Genomic DNA, 23,804 nt, shown 5'->3' on the forward strand with positions numbered 1-23,804 from the left:
TACAGCAGTGTAATTGTGCAGAGAAGTCCGTTCAGGTGACAGTTTGCTTATGTATCTCTTTAATCTCATTTCACTTCACTGATTTAATCTGTTAAATTGAAAATTCCTGCAAAATAACTTCGGAATTATGTTTCTGAGATTTGTCAGCAGCAGAAATCACAATTCATCCCACCATTTCTAATGCTTACATAGAGAAGTCAATAAAATGTGAAAAAAAATAGAAGGCAGAAAGTTTTCTTTGTACTCGACAGCACCAGACCTATTGTATTTTAGAACACTCCTGGTACTACTGCATCAATAAAATTGCTAAACAAAGCACAAGTAGAGAAGTATGCTATTGTTATTTCTTAGGATTTCTTGAAGGCTTTTCAATAATGTATTAGAAATTCACTCAAGTCTGAAAAGCAACTTCTTTTTACACTCAAATTTGCAGTTTCTACTTTGGAACCGCGGAACGGTCAGCCACACCAAGTCAGGCACTGAAGCCCGAATCTTGCATGTTGCCCCAATTGTGCATGGCTATGTAAGGCCACCCAGGCTAATTTGATCCCACAGACATGTCCATCTGCACAGAGAAAGGAAGTAAACACATTTTTTCCTGAAACTTGCTTGCAGGCTCAGGTCTTTTTCAGTATTCCTAAGAAAAATTATGGTAATTTTACAAAACGTGGAGAAAATCCTAGTGTGACAGATCAGCTCTAAAAGCACACACCGAAATGAGGACAACCTTTTTAAGCCATCGGAATTTTCTTCATGAGACTCAACTTTTTCTGTGTCATACTAAGCACGCAGAGATTTTCCTTTTTCAGAGCTATAAGGAATTTGACAAGTAAACCTACTACGGTTAATAGCATTTTAATCTTTATGCATAATAATCGCCAACCTACATTGTACAGGTTTGATAATAATAACTGACAGCTGAATCTGAAGTATACATTTCTTTCCAAAATAGATGCGCATGTAGGTGGATGTGTTGTAGAAATATAATATACTACATGGCTGAGCCTAGATAAGCTGGTGATTCTCAAACGTCAGCATCATCTGCACAAAGTTAGGGTTGAAATCTGCTCTCCTAAATACCTGTTCATCCTTCTTATGACACTTTCTCTAAAGAGCTCAGTGAATAGTAGACAGAAGAAGTATCTAATGAGGTATGACAGAAAGTCTGAGGGAGCTAAACAGCAGAGATCTAAATTCTAATAAAGAAATGAAGTAAAACATTTATTGCCAGCAGCTATGTCAAGTTAGCCATAGGAAACTGTAGCTCTGCAGCTGGAGCAGGGCAATGCTCTGCAAGCCAGAGAAGCGATGGAACTCGTCCAGCTTTGATTATTTATGGTGTGATGATGAAGGAACAACTTTCCATGTGAGGAACAGCTTTAAAGTTGAACAGTGAAGCTGAAACAGAGATTTAATGAAAAATCAGAGGGGAACAAAACTACAGCTACAAAAACAATAACATTCATTTTAACAATTTGAAAATATAATTTATGGGCAAAACCAGATGTTAACTTGTCCAGCTTCAAGGTAAACAGCAAACTGTATTTGTAACAACCCTTCCACTGAACAGCAAACACGCATTATTTAATGTTGCTGTGAATAAGGCTCAACTTCATACCTCCAAATGTTATCAAAATGAACAAAAATGCCAAACAAACACATTTTAAACAAAGGACACAACTGTATTCAATGCAAAGCTATTTTCAAAAATCCTAACCTTCCATAATCTACCATAATCGTAATAGCCTGAAACATAAGAATGCTTTCAGGCTCAGAAAAAAAAACAAAAACAGGCTTCTAAATTTAAACATTTACAAGGACACTGAGAAATGGCTTAGAACCATACTTTAAAACATGTTTTCAGTCTTGAAATTGCTGAAATCTGAGACCCCTTTATCCATTTCACCCGGACTAAAGAAAGGGAGAGAAGCACAAAAATATGAAGAAAAGACTGTACAGGAAAATTTCCATTTTAAAAAAATGCAACCCCCTCCCTCTCTCCTCCCGTCATCATGGCAACTCCCCCCTGCTTTCACACAAAATGAGAGGTGACTCCTCTTGCCAGAAAACCACCACCAAAAACCTCATCTGCATCGCTGGCTCTGGTGCACCACCATTTTTAACAAATACTTCTTGAAAATATAAGGACAACTCTGCCACCATTGGTGCTGCTCCTGAACAGGAGAGACTCCATGTCTGAGCTGCATTCATTTCAGCTCACGTTAAACTATGCCAAGGAATTGGAGATACTGCAAGGAAGGTGATTTAAAGTGCGTTCTAAATAATGAACACGATCAAACCTTTTCAATATTTTTTTTCCCCAGCTCTTAAAATGGATGCTTTATGCTGGGAATGAACTTCCCTTTGATATATCATAACTATGCGAAGGAGGGATTGTTCTCATATTTCTGTTTCACAGGAAACACAAAGCTGTTTGATTTTGAAAGTTAAAGGATTAAGATGGGGGGAAAAATGCTTCTAAATGCAAACACACTCTACGAAATTAAATATAGTCTCAGTTTCATCTGGAACACTGACTTTAAAATTAGCTATTCCTTTCCAAATTATGCCATTCTCTTCCATTTGCCCAATGAAAATAAATATGACTATATTGTACGCATTAAAAGATGGGTGTGCCATACTCAATAGTAAGAACAAGCAGTATTCTTTAAGTAGTTCTGCACATGAAAGTAATACGCAAAAGCAAAGAAACAACCACAAATATGTATTTATAGTAACAGACAGCAGGAAGGAAGCTTTGAAAATCTACAGGGATACTTCCACCTTACCAGGCACCTGTGCAGTTCTACGAGCATTTTCCTTTTACTTTTTTTGGATCCAGTCTTACAGTTCAACTCCAGGGCAAAACACCATACAACAAGAAATTACATTCAAAACATTAGCTCATCAAAACTGTCTTTACTGTTTAAAAATAAACCAAACTCACAAAATATTGCAACATCTTCTGGAATCCCACTCAGAAAAGCCAACATTTTTAGGTCTCTTCCCATGTTCTCATCACCACAATTTTTGCAAAACAGGGAGAAGCCACTCAGGACATTTTAGGAATGACTCCTCCATCATTGCAATCCCTCAATTACAGTTTGACCACAAGAAGAAACAGATAGAGCAGTAGTGTGGAGACAGCTTTGAAGCCACCATCCAGGCCAAGGGCAGAGGCACAAAAGCCGTACAGCAAGAGTGCCGAAGGCAGCGTGCAAAGGGCGCTGCTGGCGCGGGAGGTACACGGAACACGCTCAGAGTCCACTGTGAAACGTGCAGTCCATTGCAGAACGTCAAACTTCCCAGGAGTCACCAACTCAGATTACTATTTTTAAAACAAACCTGATTCTTTTTTTTTTCATAAAGCAGTCAAGCTTTGAGGGTTCCATCTTCATGGGTAGCAACAAACTCATCTTCAACCCAAAAAGCTACAGGCAAAAAAATACATGTAGATTTTTGTCTTTAAAAATACAAAGATCCTTGCTGTTACCATGGCAGAATATAAGACCTAAAAGCACTCCCAATAACAAACCTGCAAGCAATGAACATGGTTGAAGACACTGAAATCAAGAAAACAAGAATTAAAAGTTCTTAAATTATAGGTTATAAAGCTCCTGAATGCTGGTTGCATGTATGTACCTTCAGATGATTCAGAGAACTGCAAGCATATATATATATTTATCATAAGATCTGGAAGCACAGTTGGAACTGAAACTACATTTTCAGTCTGGCTTGTCATTTCATTCAAGATTGAGACTACTTCGTATAAACTGATTTATTTCTGTGTGTAGAGCATAATTTAACTTGACAATTTTTTCCTTGACGTTAACCATCAGTATTGAGCATTTGATGCTGCTTAGTTCCTTAAGCATGAATTTTAAGCACAGTATTTCATAATTGGCTTGCATGTACCCATCTGGAATGATACTACAGAAATACATTTTCTGTTTAACAAAATAAAGGTTAGCATAACTTTAAAACAAACAAACAAACCAAAAAAAGCCAACCAACCAACAAACAACAAGCCCACCAAGCAAACCTCCGAAGTAATAAATCTCTTGAGTTAGTTTAGCAACACAGCAAAAAACCCCATAAACAATTTGGTAAGGTAGTTGATGTTTTTCATAGCACTGTAGAATTGAATCACAGAATCACAGAATCGACTGGATTGGAAAAGACCTCAGAGATCATTGAGTCCAACCCTTGGTCCAACTCTAGTCCGTTTACTAGATCATGGCACTAAGTGCCATGTCCAATCTCAGTTTAAAAACCTCCAGGGACGGCGAGTCCACCACCTCCCTGGGCAGGCCATTCCAATGCCTGACCACTCTCTCTGTAAAGAATTTCTTTCTAATATCCAGCCTAAATTTCCCCTGGCAGAGTTTAAGCCCATGCTCCCTTGTCCTATTGCTGACTGCCTGGGAGAAGAGACCAGTCCCCATCGAGCTTCAATATTCACCATTATCAGAAAGTTCAATAATTCCTTGTTTTGATAACAAACTAAAAATAGTCCATAAAGTGGAAGGGTCTTCACAGTTATGATGACTCTGCCAATGATTACAAAGATCCTCTTTTCTTCCAAATAACTGTTTGCATAAAATGCAGTTATAGCCCACTTTAGACCAAACTTCTATTTTTTTGCTTGGTGTATCAAAACCTACATTTTGCACCTCCTTGGCTGCTTCGCCACTCCCTGATTGAGTCAGTTCACTTTTAGATAACATATCAAGATTATTCTGCTGGTGGAAGTACATCTGTCTTTTCAGTTTTGGAGAAGCGTAAACCTCCTCCTCATGGGCACTGCTTTTTGGTAAATGTCTTCTCTCGTTGCGCTGTTTCCAGAAGTGGGTTGCGTGTCTGATCAGCTCCCCCTTAGCTCCTCTATTTCCATGCAAAACTCCTTCCTTTACTCTTCCCTGGATCTCTTCTCCATGAGAGCACAGTAAGTGAAACTTCATTTCGCCAAAAGAGTGTACAATAAATTGGCATCGACTACATTTGATCTGTAGCTTCACTTCTCCTGGGTTATGGAATAGGTCCTCAAAATTACACTTATTTCCCCTGTTAAAAAAAGGAAATATGAACTACTTCAGTATCAGCCATGCACAGAGATGGCAGTTTCTGTCTTTATAACTTCCAAGAAGACATGACATTCATGAAACATTCTTTTAATTAAAAACAGGCACTGTTGCTACAATATCTGATTTATTAGGAACAGAAAAAAAAGTAATAAGGCTGGTTAGGAAACAACTAAAACCAAATGTTATTCAGCACTGCTGAGTTTAAGAATTATCTCCAAAATTAGCTTTGCTAGAAATAATCTTTTAACAATAGTAACCTTTCAATAAAAGGTTAACGACTTTTTTTAAGCTCCTGACTTCATGAGGGCAACCCAAATACTTCTAGCCCTGTGACAGAAAAGTGAAAATGAATATTACATGTAGCGTACTACTAAGAGAAACTAACTTGTTTACGCTGGGTGATCTAAGGTCAGTTTAAGGCAAAACCACATGTTCCACCTCCCACTCCAAGATGGAAACAATGAAACATCAAAGTTCCTTCTTTTTTTTTTTTTTTTTTTTCCTAAAAGATTGTAACACAGTTTTTAAAAGTTTAAATACAAAATTTACACTTGGACAGCCCCTCTCATTGATTTATGGTGGCTCTGCAGAATAAAGGACACTGAGGCTCACAATGCTAGAAAGTCCCCAGTTCAAGTTAAGCCAATCAAAAGAAGATCACAGAAACCTTCTCACAATGTCTAAAAAAAGGACCACGTTATTCTGTGTATTTATACACGTTAGACATATGGTGATAACAAAACGGATAAACTAAATGATTCATTGTACAAAGGCTGGTACGGCTGAAAGAAAGGCACTGGTGTTTCTTAGGTTCAGTACCTTGAAAAATTCTAACTGAAGCCCCAGAGAGTGGGGCTGTGCAAAGCAAAGTGTGTACAATTGATCTGTAGAGTCACAGTGATGCACCAGCTTAAAGCCCTGAGCTTATTAAAACGTGCTTAAAAAGAAGTAAATTCACATTGGAACAAACAAAAAAGCCAACAATTATACTGCGTCAAGAAATTTCACCTCAAAATTGTAATGCAGAGATAAAAGAATATTCTATCCATCTTAATAAGCTAAATGCTAACTTTTCTCCTTAGCTAAGTGATCGCAAGAGCAGCAGTAATCAACACACAAGACGGATTAGTTCACAGCACTCCAGAGAAGGAAATGGGATAATTACATTTAATAGGGCAAATAAACTACAGGCTAATACTGAAATATGAATTGCTTTGCACTTATTGCTGTTGGTTCTCTTCTCTTCTGGGGAAAACCCCAAATGGGTAGAACACAGGAGAGGGAACAGAAAAAGTGCTAGCTGTGAGAAATCAACTGATCAAAATAGCTCTGCTGGCAGTATATTGGGTATTACTAGAATGGATGCAAAATTACTTTGGATATTCAAGTGTCAGTAATAATTTATATTCGATAAATCAGTTAAAAGATACCAGATGGTCTAATGGATTGACCAGATTCCGTGAGAAAATATTTAAACCATTAGGAATCTCACTCAGTGGGGAGGGGAAAGCAACAATTTTCATAATGGTGATGTTTATGAACTTCCACTGACAATCTGAAGTCCTGTTTTCATTAGCATTTAATTAGTGAAAACACTCACCTCTCTGTTGCTTCTTCTGCCCCTTTTATACTCGTGTCTCGCTTCTTTGAAGCCCTTTGTGGCTGTTGGTCGCTCAGAGAGGGCTCTGTGCTGATAACAACCCTGTGAACTTCCCTTAGGTGGCCAAAGTACACTTTTGCGTGGCCAAAAATCTTAGCACAGAATTCACAGCACACAAGCTTTTTGGGTTTGCCTTCATTGTGATGCAGTTTCATATGTGTGCTCAGGCTGCCAGAATGTATATAGGCTTTCCGGCAAATCCGACAGCTGTAAGGTCGTTTGTTTGTGTGTGTGTTCATATGGTCCCGAAGATGGTGCTTAAACTGGAAAATGTGGTTACAAACATGACATTTATGCAATGGCTTAGGTACAGTTGAACATGCACTTCTACTTATATCATTTGATTTAGCTGATGTAGCATCACTTTGCTTATAACTTAGATATTTGTTGGGAAGGGCACTATTTATAAACCTATCTGTGTGTAAATGGTCAGGAGACGGTGTCTTGACTATCGTTGCAGCAGTCAGTGGTGCAAAAGCCTGCACAACTACCACTGGTTTTGGTCTAATACTACGGTATTTTTTCACAGCCTCTGCTTTTTTGTCTTCAGGTGGCTGAAGATCAACTTTCACCCTCTCTCTTCCTTCTCTAAACTTATTAATGATGCATTTCCTTCGCTTGGTCTGAAAAGCCAATAAATCATCTGGGGCTCTTCTTTTCCTGGCTCTTCTTTTAGAGGCTGCACCGTTCAATTTTTTAAGACTGTCGACATCCACTTTATTGGATGGAGAGAAGGTATTTTCTCGAATGGTTTGTCTGGGGACGGCTAATTGCTTGTCAGATGCTTTAGTAGGAACATGCAAGGTTTTCGCCAAAGCTGGTACCTTTTCACATTCAGATTTTAGTGAAGGACCAGCTGCATCTGTAGCATTAGTATTCTGCTTAGATTTACAGAGCACCGAATTTTTCATCCTTGAGTAAGGCAAAATAGGAAGTTTTCCTTTCGGTGCTGATGAAGTCATTTGTATTGTGCTGCCAAAAACTGCTGGTGACAGGACAGTAACAGAATTTGCAGAATTTGTGGGCTTTTCTTTTAGCTTCTCAGACTTTATGAATGACTCCCTTGTGGTTTCAGATGCTGTCTTCACAGAGCATAGACTTAGTTTCATGGGATTAATTGTACTTGCCGGCCTGGATAAAGAGTCTTTAACTACAGATGGTCCAGAAACATTGCTGTTAGCAATTTCAGATTTGTTCACTAAAGGAGATCCAGATTCCACACAATTCCTTCTGTTTACCAATGTGGCAACTGTCATTTCAGCTGAGTCACAGGCCGTTTGCATCACTTGCTCTGTTATATCTGAACTAGAATGAGTTTCAGGACAGTCTTCAGTTAAGGTCGTCACAGGGGAAGCCTGTGATGGGATTGATGCTTTGGTAGGATTCTTGTTATATGCACCCAAAACAGAGACTTGTGCTGTTTTTTTGTCACTCAGCGATTTGTTTCTTAGAGGTTGGTACCTAGGGATAGGCAGCTTTAGGTTTTCAGAAGGGGCCACGTTTGACTGCTGGACCTGCTGCGTTAGGGCAGGGGCAACATACGGCAAAGCCAACAGAGAAAAAGTGCCCTCGTGACCAGCCACCTGCATGACAGCGTAGTTTTGAGTCGGTACCACCAGTGGTTTAGAACCTGCAGCTGAAATTGGTGTATTTCGCTCAGGCAAAGAAGACTGAAGACAAGAAACAACTCCAGAAGTTAAAATTTTTGGTACCATTTTTGGAGCAATGGTCCTGAACTGACTTTTCTTCTGAAAACTTCGTATTATATCTGAAGGGGACTTGTGTTTATCTGTAAGAATAACATAAGAAAACTAGGTAACATAACATACAGTATTTATTTAAAAAAAAAAAAAAACCTGTATCAAAAATAAAACTGCTTACAAAGGATACTATTACACACAAACTTATTAAAATATTTAGGTATTTAAATGACCACTAAATTAAGTTTAGAATTGCAAAAGTTTCATAGTTAAAACAAAAATACTCCCTGAAGCAATGTGCTTGAATATAGATATGCAAAAAAAAAAAGCCCTCTTAATCTAATTTTAAATGGCTGTTTCATTCTAGGTTAGGAACTACATGGCATTTCAGAACAAATACACTTATAAGCCTCTTTTGCCCTGGAAAAGCTGCACTAGCGGGCTGACAATATTCATCTGGAAGAACTAACAGGGACAGGATTTAAACTCCATGATGCAGAACTTTCCTGAGCACCTGCTCTGAATATGATTATCTCTAAACCAGATTCATGCTATCTTTCAGTTTCTGTAGCATTTAGAATTTGCAGGTTTTATCAGATACAACCTAATGAAATCTTTAAAAAATTACTGCTATAAAACATACTTACGTGTAATATAAGTAAAGAGGACTTAAGAGAATATGTACGATTGTTAAGTGTCCAATCACACACATTGCTTATGTGCCTTTAATGCATAATAGAACTACTGCAGTAAGTTATTCAGACATTTTTTTGAAAGATGCAATTTACCAAGGTTGTATCACAGGTCACTCCTGATTCTACTTGTGTCAGTAATGTTGTAAATATTTTTAGTAAAGGAGAATGTGAGGATAATTAAGTAAATCAAATAAAAGGAAAAAGGTAAAGTGTGTAAGATACAAGCTGCATTGAGCAGCACAGATATACGCTGACATCTCAGAGACTCCAGTAAAAAGGATTAAATACACAGTAAATAGTACCACTACCGTTTCATAGAACAGCCTCATTAGGCACTCAACAAAATCAGCTACTGATGCTTCCAGTTCTTAAAAACTGGGATAGATTTCCTGAAAAAAAAAATAATTCCCGACAATCTCAACCACTGAAAATTCAAGTACAAAGATCACAAGCAGAGAGGCAATTTGGGAAGGCAGCAATGTAAGAAAAATTCACTTTGAGAGAGGAATCACAGTTGAAGAGAATATGTAAGGGCAAATGCTGGGACCCTGAAATATTGCAATAAAGTAATTCCATAGGGAAGTTTCCATTCCTTACAATCGTGAAGCCTTGTATTGCAAATGCATTTATACATGGTTGTGGACTTAAAGAGGTAACTGTGAATGACTATCAATGTTGGAATCTCCAGTAAGTTTATCTTAATCCTGGATGTTCTTCTCAGATGTCACACACTTTGCAACGTGCACTGTAGGTTACAGAGCCATCGTGTTTCATGACCAGAGCTCCTGGACAGCTATACGTGCACACTCACGGTATGCACACGTGCCGCAAATTCAGTGCCTTCAGGACACACTAGATGCACTGAGCAATCGCATATAAGCTGTACAGTTCATACACAGCAGGTCTGATGCTTCTCCAAACTCTTTCACCTGCAACAGGTTCATAGAGTAATAACTATGCATGGGCACGAAACTTTGATCCTTTTATTGCCATCCACAGCATCAAACCTCGAGTCTATCATGCATCTTCCTGATCCACCAATTCAGTGAAACTGGGCACCACTATAGCTTTCTTTCTCCTCAGTGTCTGTAACGAAGTCCAGAATTTCTAGATATTCTGTGCAGACTGGACTACTGCACATATGGAAATCCTGCACAAACATAAAGAGATCTCTATACACAGGGATAAGTCCAGGCCTACAGACTTTGTGCAACCTGGAAAAAGCAGAAACATAAATCTAAAGTTTTGTTTCTCTACAGGCCTTTTTATTCTCCAAAAGCTAGGCGTGTGTACTAATTCTCACTAAGAACTTCGATTTCTGCCAGTGTACAATCACTAAATATACAGAAACCTTTATCTTTCCAACTACTAAGATTACTAATAATACTCAGGTTATTTTTTGTCTTGTTGCTGCTTTTGAGCAAATACTTTTAAGAGATTCTGAGAACTACAACAAAATGATGTAAAGTATTGGAATCATTAACCAAACTAGCCCTAAACTTCAATGCTAGTCATAGTTCAAATTGTACAGGTTGCATACGGTAGATGACAGAACAAGTATACTTTTATTTTAGGGGACAGAGTCTGCTCTTATTTTTCCAGATGATGCTTGTCTTATACAGACATTAAAGAGTTCTTCCAAATCAGCCTTTATTCAGCTTGCCAAAATATTCCATATGAAGTAGTTTCCATTCTCTCTCACGTTTGGTTTGCACCTCCCCCTTTTTATTTCAAAATCGCCTTCACCAATTTGCAAAACTTCAGCAGACCCCCACCTGCGCTGCTTTACACTCCCAGTTACAAGGCACCTGCTCTCCAATCAACAGTACTGAATGCTGTGAGATGGAAGCTTTGCTGTGGAAGTCCCACCTCCACAGAAGTGCAGCCAAAGCACCACAAAAGAGATGTTAATTGAGTTTAGGAGAAAATATTTGTAGAAATAATGCATGACACTAGCTTTAAAAAGAAGCATATGCTGCTCAAGTACAGCGACTTGTCTCAACATATTTTCTCAGCATTCTACAAGAAAGTACCATTCCAGAAGCCAAGACTTTCATGAATATCAACCGCAAAATGCTCTTTGAAACAAGATACGTTTAGATCAATATTCTTCTTATGCAGTTAACACAATACTAAGTATTGATATAACTACTTGTGAAGGGATTTTTAAACAAATGCTCTTTTTCCAACCAGCATCATTTTACCATAAATACATCTTCCAGGCAAGCTATGTTTGGTATCAGCCTTCAATACAATTATGTTTTCTTTCTTCTCACAAGTTTACATTAGACAGTTTAGTGCAGAAATGCTCACTGCAGTGCCTCTGGCAAGCAAAGGTTACTCAGCTCTGGCATTCCCTCTCACCCAACACAGCTGCTGTAGTTATGCAGCTTACCCAGTGCCTACAGCTGGAAATGGGCTGGATGCAGACGAGTTATCTCACAGTTCTTCAGACTCCGTTAAAGATTTTGCTTGTGGACCAGGAAAGCTAATTGGAAGAACTGGTGGAAGAGCTTTTAACATCAGGAAAAACCAACCAGTCAATTCACAGATCAGAGGTCCATCTGACCCCACTCAGTGTGTGCAAGTATAATCAGTGAGCAAAACTACCTTTTCCATTTATACCTGGTAAAAAGTTTCAACAATTTCCTTTGCACACAGAGACCGCTGCAGTAATTCATGTCTTCACCACCCTGACACTGAAGGACTTCAATATGGTCTGGCTACCAGAAGGCTACTTGGAAACTTAAATGCATCTTTCAGGGACATTCCACATCTATTTCACATCTACTGAGTTATTTCTGTCTCTTATTGAAAGGACTCATTTTGACTTGTCAGTTGTGGCCCAAGGAAAAGGCTTAATGCCTATGCAAACCCATGAAGTCCTGCATCTAAAAAGGGGAAATTTCAGTTAAGGGAGGCTCTGCAGTGGCATTTTTGAGGATGGCCCTTGGTTTTATACATCATTTTTTCTGCAAGTCAGTCTACAGGTCCTTCACTACAAGACAAAAATTTTTATATATTCTTTAAAATTTTCATTAAGAATAAAATAAATGAATGAAAACATTAGATTTAATATCTGAATGACATGAAGCTAATTTTTAACTGCTGCATTCTCAGTCTTTCAAATAGGCATGGAGTTGGGGCAACAGGCAGACTCTTAAATAATTAAGCACAAGGTTAAATCAAATGCAACTCAATCCATTTACTTCGAAAGTCTCTGTTAAAAGATTAATGGTTACCATGCTAGTAGATCCAAGTATCAAATCACTTAGAAACTTGCAGGATGTCATAAGCTTTCACCTCTTCTAAATAACCTTAAAATTGTCAAGGATGGGACACCAGAATACTAGATACACCAAACCAGGACTGGATGCACCCAAGGGCTGTCCTGCCATTCAGTGAGACATGGACAGGCTGGAGAGTTGGGTGGAAAGGAACCTAATGAAGTTCAACAAGGGCAAGTGTAGAGTCCTGCATGTGCTGAGGAATAACCCCAGGCACCAATAGAGGTTTAGGGTTGACCTGTAGGAAAGCAGCTCTGTGGACAAGGACCTGGGAGTCCTGGTGGACAACAAGTTAACCACAAGCCAGCAATGTGCCCCTGCAGCCAAGGCCAATGGTACCTGGGGTGCATTAGGAAGAGTGTGACCAGCAGGTCGAGGAAGGTTCTCCTCCCCCCTACTCTGACCCGGTGAGGCCACATCTGGAGTACTGTGTCCAGTACCGGGCTCCCCAGTTTAAGAAGGACAAGGAATTACTGAAGGGAGTCCAGCAGCAGGCTATGAAGATGATCAGGGGACTGAAGCACTTTTCTTATGAGGAGAGACTGAGAGAGCTGGGTCTGTTCAGCCTGGAGAAGAGAAGGCTGAGGGGGGACTTTATCAATGCTTATAAGTATCTGAAGGGTGGATGTCCAGAGGATGGGACCAGATTCCTTTCAGTGCTGCCTGATGACAGGGTAAGGGGAAATGGGCATAGACTGAAACACAGGAGGTTCCATCTGAACCTCCTCTGGTGAACCTGCTTTAGCAGGGGGGTTGGACTAGATGATCTCCAGAGGTCCCTTCCAACCTTAACCATTCTATGATTTTGTGACAGTGATACACCAATAAAAAAATCAATGATGCATTGAAGTCTCTGACATAGCCATGCTGGGAAGTCCTCTGGAGGAAAGAGAGTCTTTCACAGGGCTGTTCTTCATTTATGGTTCCCCTTCCTTCCTGAGTCATCCAACTCTGGCCTGCTGTAGTCTGTTCTGCCTTACTTTTGTACTTTCTTCGGTTTGTTCTCTACACGAAGCACGTAACGTGGGCGAACTCAGACACTGTAGAAAGCATCCGAAGAAATTTAATTTTCCCCACTAATCTGGTCTACTTTGAACATTAAAATAAACAACCAGAATGCCAGAAACCACTACGTAATAGTGTTAAGTTTTAAAATAATCCTTGTAGAACCACCTCACTTGTGTAGGTGTGTATTTAATTTGTGTATGACTGGACAAGTGACAGAAAATAAAAAAAAAAGAATCATCTTGTTTTGAAGGGAAAGGCAGAATACAGATGGAAGAGATTAATGAAATATTTTATTAAATGCATGTTTACTTTGTTGAGTCTTTTGCTGACTTTGAAAGGAAGAATATCTGTTCTACCGGAAAGAAAAAAAATGCGCAACTTTCTAACAGACAAAACTAGATTTATTTCTGTCAGTGACAGTTAATCATTCATTTTGCCAAATCTCCATACTCACTAAATACCTGTGGATATTGTCTTTCCAGCACAAGTTTCTTGGTTTTGCTGACCCAGCATACTTTGTTGGACACAATGTTTCTCTGCAGGATTAGCATGCAAAAAAACACCACCTGCAAAAGCGCTTCAGTCAGTTATAAATAGATCTTGGGACAAAAAAGAAGACAGAAAAAAAACAAACGAAAACAAAACCAAAAAAACCCCAAACCAACAAAAACCAGAAAAAGACAATGTAAAATGTCAATATACAACATTAACTTTCAGTTAATGCATTAAGAAAGCTACTGCTTCTTGTTCTTTGTCATTTTTCTCTCCTCAAAAAAAAAGTTTTAAAATCTAATATATGACATGCCCAATGCAAAGTGATAACTTAATAATTGAGTAAAGCTGGTTAATATGGCACACAGATGGGATGCTTTAGCTTCAGTGTCATGGTAGACAGTCAATAGCACCAAAACAAAAAGCTCAGAGAAATGAAGGTTCAGTAGCTTTAGTGGGGCTTTTAAATACAGGGGCTACATTCCATGTTGATTTTACACCTTCCCTAACCGCACGTAAATCAACGGAACTATTATAGAAAATAGAATCTGGCCTTCTACGTTCAAAACTAGCTCTGCCACACACTGATATGAAGTCAGGTTGGTAACAAAGCCTACCTGTCTGGAGTGCCCAACTCTATATTACAAGAATTAATTTACAGTAGTTTCTATCTTTGCCTAATAATAACTACTCGGGCCAAATATTCTGTTCTGGGTATTTGCCTCAGATATTTTTTTTAAATTAATTTCAACAGAAAAAGCCAGCCATCCCCACATATGTCTGCTTAAAAAAAAAAAAATACAGTAACACATCTGTGCATTAGACTAAAACCCTGACATTTGACACAGCAGCTTCTCTTTTGTCTGTGAAAAGCTGCCTAAAGTTGTCAAAGTTGTGAGCTCTTGGTGTGTGTTCAACAGATACTTCAAGCAGCTAATTTTTCCAGCTATTATTAATACATTCTATTGAACATGCTACTACTTCAGGCTGGGCTGGGTTTCTCCTAAAACTATAGGTTTGGGTCCAAACACCCAAGTTGGAATAAGAAACCAGCCTCTTTTCACTGCCGAGGGGACAGAGTGGAAGAGAAACTGGGATACACACAGGGCAAACGGGAAAAGGACAAGAGCACTAGAAACTGAGACTTGGAAAGCGCATCGGCCAAGAGTCAGGGTGGGACACTGGAATTAAACGCAGACCTAGGATGGGTAACAAACATGTGATTTCGAAAGGAGAAGCATTTAAGCCACAGGGATAAGCCCATATCGTGCATTTCTAACCTTTTTAGTACTTGACTTTTTGAGAGTAATAAAATTATGTAGGAGTACTTTTGTGCAATTTAAAATAGGTTAAAAAATAAACAATATGACAAAATATTCTAATGTAAGATTGGAAAATCACAGTACATCATTCACACAAACACTAAGATACAGAATGTACAAATATGCTTAGAAAACGTGTTCTGGTATACCACACAAGGAACAAGATCAAAACAGTTTGTTAAAATCCTAAAAGGGAATATTAGACCCCTTTAAAGCTATAAATAATTCTGATTTGAGCATCAACGTGATTTGTTAGTTGTGCACTTAGCATTTTATCTTTTAGAAAGGTCTTCTTTGCTTTAAAGTCTGTGCAAATTTATTATTTTAAGGGATTAGGTTTACAGTGCATTTCAAGAAATTCTTTGAGCAGTGAGATACTTCCTGGATTCCTTAAATAGTCTCCAAAAGACTCTTCTTGGCAGAACAGAGCATTACAACAATGAAGTTACACAACAAAAATTGGGTTTTGACATTAACTGGACTCCATTAAAGCAGACATTCAACCTTAAAATTTCTAGTGACATTTTTCAGTGTGGGAATAATTAAAACTATTTTTGGCATAAATAGTCATTTTGGATAGATAAGTCATACAGTAGTCCAAGACCATGGGTACATAGCTCATATTTAGATAAGTTCTTCAGTTTCCTCTCTAATTCAGTCTTTTGTATTCCGGAATTATTCCGGATTATTGCACTATCAACCATATACTGATATATGTCAAAGTTAACACAATCTACTTTTCAGGAAATTAGTATCTAACACAATTTATGAAAAATAAAAAAATTAAAAAATAAAAAATATTAATAATCTCCACTGTTAGGTAACTCCACTTTCTCAATTTCCAGAATCACTTCCCTCTTGTTGTTGGAAAGTATACATAGCAGTTGCTTCATTATCGTGCTGTCATCTATCTGGATGTCTGTAAGACCTTTGACATGGTTCCCCACAACATCCAGCTCTGGAGCCCTCAGCACAGGAAAGACACGGACCTGTTGGAGAGGAGCCAGAGGAGGCCCCCAAGATGATCAGAGCACCTCTGCTATGAGGACAGGCTTAGAGAGTTGGGGTTGTTCAGCCTGGAGAAGAGAAGGCTCCAGGGAGACCTTATTGCAGCCTTTCAACACTTAAAAGAGGCCTACAAGAAAGATGGGGACAGACTTTTTAGCAGGGCCTGTAGGAATAAAACAAGGGGTGATGGTTTTGAGCTAAAAGAGGGGAGATTCAGGCCAGACATGAGGAAGAATTTTTTTACAATGAAGGTGGTGAAACACTGGCCCAGGTTGCCCAGAGAGGTGGTAGATGTCCCACCCCTGGAGACATTCCAGGCCAGGCTGGACAGGCCTCTGAGCAGTTTGGTCTAGTGGAAGGTGTCCCTGCTCATGGCTGAAGGGGTGGACTAGATGACCTTTGAAGGTCCCTTCCAACCCAAACCATTCTACAATTCTATGATTCTATTTAAGGTTTCTTTCTGCAATTAAGGATTCTTTCTGCCAATACAATTTTACCAGCATTTTGACTCCAGTATTTCTGTCCTCAGAGAAAAATGCAACAAAACAATTCCCATGCAAAAGCAGATCTGCTAAACAGAAGCTAACACATTGAGAAATCAATGCATCTAGGTACTGTATTATCAGCATTAGCAACAATAAAACAGGGTGTTTCAAAAAGATGGACCCAATTTCAAAGCAATAGTGATTTCAAATTGGGTTCATCTGTTTCAAACACCCTGTATTTTAAGACATCATTTTGGATTTCTTGTAGACTTAGGCTGTATGTATCTCTGTATTGTCCGAACACAAATAACTTTTAAAATATGTAGGAAATTCTACTTCTATAGCAAATAACAAGAGGCCAACAGCTTTGAGGTAACCTTTTGAGTTGTAGTATCAAATGTATTAGCCACATGTGGGTAAAACAGTATTCAAAAGCAACATCTCACATAAAATGTGAGCAATGGAAGGCTTAACCTACTATGAAAAAAGACATTTCTGTGCTACTGTATAAAGGAAGAAAGTCTTGGAAGTATTTCTTAAAAGTCAGAACACATATACATAAGAGATCTTTAAACACTCTTTTGCAATGAATTTAAAATGCATTTATTAGCAGATCCACATGTTCTCTAAACACCTCTCATGCAGTGTTTCTGAACTTTAAAAGCTTTCCATTTTTTTGAAAGCACAGTCTTTCAAGTTATAAGTTAGTCATTTCATATTACAGCTAACAATTAATAAGTTTTGAGCAGATCAAAATATTTTCATAACAAGAAACGAAAACTGACATAAAGAGAGCTAGACATGAAACATCTGTAATTATTAATAACTTTTTGAACCTTTAGAGCTGAAAAAAACACACACAGATTTTTCTCACTATATCAATAAGACAGCTTAGGAATAAGGTTTATACAGATAAATCTCTGGGCTCAAGATGGTGCCTGGCCTCTGCAACCACAGAAATCACTATTCAAGATGAAAACACTGGTTCCTTTCTGATTAAGCATGGAACTTCTGTCTGAGAGAGACTGTTAGATACATCATCCAAACCCATGCTTCAGCTTCTACATGCCTCTATTAGTTTCAGCAACCATGTCAAGCTTCAAGTGGGCATTATCTAGAAACCATGCTGCTCTGACGGGACTCCGACTAGAATGGAAATTACTTTGCTGCTACTGCAAATCCAGTAATTTATCTTTGTCGGGTTTGCCCAGTTGTTCTGTTCCATGGAGGACACTGTCCCTGGATACCTGTGAAGCTTCAGTGACACAGCCACCTGGGGGAACTAATTGTTCAGAAAACAGCTGAAGGGAGGTGATGGAAGTCCTGGTCATAATTCATAAACTTTCAGTGGCATTGCAAATATCAATTAGGTACTAGAGAAGCTCAGGATAAACAGAAGATTCAAAAGAAAAGGCTGTAATTTGATTTTAAAAAATTGTTTTCTAGGAGAACTGCCAGTGGAAATTCCTTTTAGCGAGCTTCAAGAAAGATATGGACCTAAACAGTAATTCATTCACTGTAAAGTCAATGTAAAATCCTTTTTAAAAGGACTAACAAGATCACATCAACCTGGACAAAATCTTAATATGCCTAATGTAAGTGGCAATTAATAGACTTAGTTTTTCCTTAAGTGCAAGAAACAATAATGACCAGGTCTGCTACAAAAGTAAACGCAGAGTTCTTCAGAAACTACGCAGCACAAAAAGGTCAAGTAGAACCATTTTATGAATAAATCATGAAATATTTTCTGACTAGACTCTCGCTCTCCTTTCAAGTAAGCTGAGAACAGAATCTATCTTTGTCTTACTGAGAGTTCAACTCTCCTCCTTTCCCTCCATGGGGCAGAAAACACATCTGACTGCAGTAAGGGAATTGTGCCTCTTACTCCCAAAACTTAATTTTACAAATACTGATGTGGAAATAGCACAATGGAAGAGCAAAATTGTTATTCCTTATCTATCTATCTATCTATCTATATCTCTCTCTCTCTCTCCCTTTTTTGTGTGTGTGTGAAAATCAAAGCACTTCTTTTTGAAGGGAGCCTGTAAACAAGAGGAAACAATTAATTCACCACTTTGGCTCAAAGGAGTAAGTATACATTAGCTGAAGCATTAAAAGCATACATATGGTAAATTCTGTAGTACAAACCTTGGGAAGTCCCCCTCTATTAAAGATGAATGGAGGATCAGAAGACTCGTCAGTCTCGGCCTGGGCTATTTTGTGTTTTCCAGTATGAACTATATGAACAGGCTTTAGCACTCCCCAAAGGAAGGGCCTGAACACAGAACACATTGTTAAAGTTTGATGATAGTTGGAAAGTATTTTGTGAGGGATTTTGGAAATAGCTCATTTCTTTCAAAAATGACCTAAGTATCTAACTCTTGAACAGGGAATTCTCTATCCAGGGTTTCTGTTTGCTCTAGCTGTCCCCCCTTTTCTTTCATGACCCAGACTTCTCCAGAAAAAGCCTCTACAGCTTTGGCTGAGATAAGCAAAACACTGCGACTTGTAGTCAATTCCACTAAGGATTAAAACAAAAATAAAGATTACAGGATCTCCACAGTACTTCAAATATATATGCATTTTTTTTCCAAAGACAGACACAGCCCTATATAGCACAGGAAAACTAAAACACCTTCAGAAAAGACTATGATCCTGGCTAGGAAGACATTAGTTTTCAGAACATATAAAATTATCACTTGCTGCCAAATCTGAACATAGCTAGGCCTTTCTGGCAGTATGATGTAGCAGAAAACAATTTCAGTTACAGTATCTGAATGTTTTTCGTCCCCCTGTGCATAATTACAATTGTTTGCAGTGCTTCTTGGCATTGCTAGGCTTGCCCGTGCTAGCCGCTGCGTTGCTAAAAGCCAGCACCAGTTCCCAAAGCAGGTACTGGATGTGCTGTAAAGGGAACTGATTGAATACACTACTGATAAGAGATAATATATCAGCGCACACTTGTAAGGGGTGCCAGCATGCTAGGGAACGACAACAGGAATGCAGTCGACAGGAATGTCGGCCAAAGATGATATGCTCAGCTTGCCGTGTGCCGAAATATCAGCACATTTCTAATTAAATCCACGTGTGTGTGTGCGGGCGGAGCGAGGAGCCCCCGGGCAGGGAGGCCAGCAGGGGGAGTCGAGCGCCCGTCACCGCCGCGTCGGGCCGGGCAGGACACCCGGGCCCCCGCCAGCCCCTCCGTGGGGACCCACGGCTCACGGCCACGGCCCGTGGGGAACTTTCAGTCACCAGAAAGGCTGAACGACTTGTCTGGTCATCTTGTAACTCGAAATAGGACTTCAAGGGAAAAGCCCCCAAAGCCAAGGAATCTTCTCCAGCACTGCACACACCCTCTGAACATCTTCATGACAAGTTATGTTATTATGTTAAAAGTAATTACTCCTATTGAACTACTTAGGGTCTATAACTGCAGTACAATTTTTGCATGAGTGATTTATTTTTTTTTTAAATCCTTTACTGATTTTGTGTTAATCTAGTTAATGTCCCAAGTAACACATCCAAGTTACTCAAAGCATCAGTATTTATAACAGATGTTCTTCTTTTGGTAGACATCTGAAAACTAAGCACTGTTACAAACATATTTTCCCATCCCGAGCAATACCCTGAAATCTTTGTCAAACTTCCTCGCTTTCATCATTGCTCAACTCATCACACAAACCATCTGCATAAATAAAGATGTAAGCATCTGCCGTACGGCAAACGGTCTCAGGGGCAGATGTTTTATCCTTGCGCTCATGTCACTGGCTTGGATACATTATTTGAACAGATGTACACAATCTGAGAGCGTCGTGTCCCACAGTGAAACGGCTCCAACTGCTTTCTATCAAAGTACATAAATGCTATTTGCACCTGCATTTATGTTAATGATATAAAGGCAGCAGGGGTTCCAGCCAAGGCAAAGCTGATGCTAAGAAGCACATTTACATGGCTAATTGAAGTTTGAGATCTCCCAGCATCAAATGACCATACTAATATAGATACAAAATGTACTAAACTATACTATGACTTTAAAAAAAAACTACTTTTTTTTTTTTTTTAATTAAAATAAACATACTTAAGGACAAATATTGTGCTTTCAGCCTGTACTTTTCCAATGTATATTTTAAAAAGAATTAAATAAATTCCTAGATAAACCACAACAGATTTATATTTCACACACTAATTATATAAGATACAGTTATTTCACATTAAGAGTAATTTAGTAAAAACATTCTATAAACCTGACAATGCCAAAGGTATGTCAGTTCTCTAAGGCACACTGGTATTTTGTCTCATTATGGAGGACTTAAAAATACCCAGCACTTGCTCAACAGCAAATATTAACATGAGTGTGAATGACAGAATATGATGCTTCAATGATCATTTCATAATTCCTAGGAAAAAATTTAAATCCTAGCAGTTAAAATATTTATCATTATACAGAAAAGTGCATCTGTTTGAACATGGAGTTGCAATTGCTTGTTATATAAATGAGAATCACCTTTCTTATAAAATATTCTAAATTGAGAAAATACAGATGCCCTGAGGGAGTATGTATCAAATTACAGAAATCCTGCTATTACATGACAAATGGTAGCACTGAAGGGTTTATGTTGTCACTCACAGAACTTGCACTAATCGTTACTTCCATAGTTAACTGAGAAATAACAAGCACTTGCAAAGTATAGAAAGACTGACAAAAATGCTATACTGAATGTAACTGATGGATAGGTTCTACTTCCAATACCATTTATTTTCCAACCTTCTATTTCTAAGAAATGTACCAATGTTATAGTTGTACATAAATCATTATAAATTGTTAACAGCCTTAACATTTTCAAAGTGCCATAACACATTTAAGAGACAAAAGTGATGCTTGATACGAGGACAAAGAAAAGTGACAGTAAAAGAATAAAAAGAATACACTGAGCCTAATATATTTGTAGAACATCATGATTTCACACTGATATAGCTCTTGGTCTGCATCTGGTTATGATTTCTAACATGAACTCTCACTTTCAAAGTGTACAATATGGCTCTTATCATTCACTCTGGACTTTTTATTTCTTTAGAAAAGTCTTAAAAAAAAAAAATCTCAAAGTGGATGATGCATCAGTTTCAAGTTTGCAAACAGCTTCAGTCTGTATTCTCCTCCTGTTATTAAAAAATGGCTTTAACATAAAGATAACACATTCAATTTGACTACAACAGAGATCAAATTTGTGTTATTTAAAGGAAAAATTAAAATAAGGCGTTTAAGTATTTGAATTAAGTATTTATGTCATAAGCCATAAAGACACGGAGCACGCTGCAGGGTGGATAGCTTCACACAACAGTTAGTACTGTCTCCCTTGAAAGAATAGTCCCATTAGACACAGAACTCATCAACTAAGATCAATCTGCATTACGTCCTCCTGGAATGGTTTCTCAGAATTATTACAGTATCATAAAAATACTCAGTCTTCACAAAACAGGTAAAGTATAAACTTAAATGACAGTAAAAGCTCAAGGCTTCAAGTTAAGTAATAGACAGTGCTTTTCTTAATTAACATAACTACTAACAATGGAAACTTAACTGACAACCTGCAACGGTTCTGAAAGGTCCATTAGAGCTTATGTCGTATCCATCAAACACTCACTCACATTTAAGAAGTATCATTAAAAATGACATGCAAGTTAAAAATCATTATTTAAACATTAGCATTGTGACACAGATCAAAAGGGAAAGGAAATTAAAGTCATGGCTACACATTTAGAGGCTTAGCAATACACAGTTGCAGTACAAATACCCTTATTAATAATGGAGGGAAAAATCCAAGATGCTAAATAAAAAAAAATATATATATATATTTTTTTTAAAAACCTTAATCACTTCTGAAGAGACAAAACATAGAAAAATATTGTTAAACACAAAAAAATTTAGTAAGGATAGGAATGCTGGAGAGAAGGCACTTAAAATTGAAAATTCTAAGCTTATATTTAGAAAATATTTCTTTTCTTGTTTGTACTAGTCTTGTAGCATAACTTGCAATTAATTTGGCCTCCAGTTATACGGGGTCAAACATTACAATGATTTTCAAATATATAAGGTTAAAAAAAATTGTAATAAATCCTGAACACTTAATTTTGCTGAATCAAACAAGAAGATTTATTTATTTCAGGTTTCAACAAGAGGCGGTAACAGTAACTGTCAATGTCCTAAAGAAGAAGACAATCTTAGCTATTGCCATTGTTTAAAGTGTTAAATGCTGCAGTATAACGGCTTTTTTTTTTTTTTAATCATATTAGGGTAGAATAATAGACATGAATTATACAGTGATTTATTAATGATGATGAAATTTCTTCCACATTTTGAATCACAAGCATCTAATTTCTCAAAAATAAGTATAGAAAGTATACTATACCTGCACAAAAAGTTAAAGGATTCTGCATTATGCCCTTTAATAGTTACAAGAACGTTCCTGGAAAGAAGAAATATAGATACTTAGAAGTTCTGATAATTTTTCATTAAAAAAAAAAAACAAAACAGGACAATGGCAACAGTTTTCCAAAATTATATTTCAGAATGGATCCCGGTATACCCATACATTATGCAAAACACCACCAGAGTTTAAAACCAAGTGTTTCTCTGGATCACACATACCCTTATATGCACTCTCCATATTTCGGCACTGGGAACAATTAACTTGGGCTTCTTGAATTGGAAACCCCTATTAAAGCCAGAAAAGGGGACATGTCATGAACGTGTCAATGCACTCTGAAGAATCACAGACAATGCAGGGTTAAGCGATCATTTTCCTTCAAACATCTGACCGCATGGGTCCCATAAAACTCACTGACCAGCAGAATCTTCCATGGATGCTACAATGAAGATATTAGCTTGCATTTGTGAAGCAAACATTACACTGCCACCTCTCCTGAATTTGATGTTGGTACTTATTGCAAAATTTGGTGCACAATGTTTGACATAAAATAGCATTACATCAAGTGGCCACCCAGTAACTTAAGAGTTGGCTATTTCTTTCCATTGCAGTCAGTGTGTGGCTTTAGTTGAGTCTGA

The 23,804-nt window shown here is 38.0% G+C and overlaps 1 protein-coding gene across 14 annotated transcripts in view; it reads right to left on the reverse strand.

Annotated features, from left to right (window-relative positions):
- Positions 1–724: 724 nt before the first annotated feature.
- ZNF438 (zinc finger protein 438) overlaps positions 725–23,804 on the reverse strand; it is a 55,807-nt gene continuing 32,727 nt past the window's right edge. For 5 of the 14 annotated variants that reach the window (XM_082046914.1, XM_082046922.1, XM_082046921.1 and 2 more), the window contains 5 exons: positions 23,388–23,454; positions 23,149–23,205; positions 13,896–14,000; positions 6,685–8,533; positions 2,905–5,064 (listed from right to left, as the gene is read on the reverse strand). In XM_082046914.1, the coding sequence (XP_081903040.1) occupies positions 4,452–5,064; positions 6,685–8,533; positions 13,896–14,000; positions 23,149–23,176 (2,595 nt within the window). In that variant the 5' untranslated portion in view covers positions 23,177–23,205; positions 23,388–23,454 and the 3' untranslated portion in view covers positions 2,905–4,451. Of the gene's footprint in view, positions 1,399–2,904; positions 5,065–6,684; positions 8,534–13,888; positions 14,001–18,889; positions 19,017–23,148; positions 23,206–23,387; positions 23,455–23,804 lie in introns of those variants that run through there. The other 9 variants (XR_014183478.1, XM_082046917.1, XM_082046925.1 and 6 more) reach the window with 9 other exon arrangements.

Source organism: Streptopelia decaocto (assembly GCF_964273445.1).
Source record: "Streptopelia decaocto genome assembly, chromosome: 2".
Taxonomy (NCBI): domain Eukaryota; kingdom Metazoa; phylum Chordata; class Aves; order Columbiformes; family Columbidae; genus Streptopelia; species Streptopelia decaocto.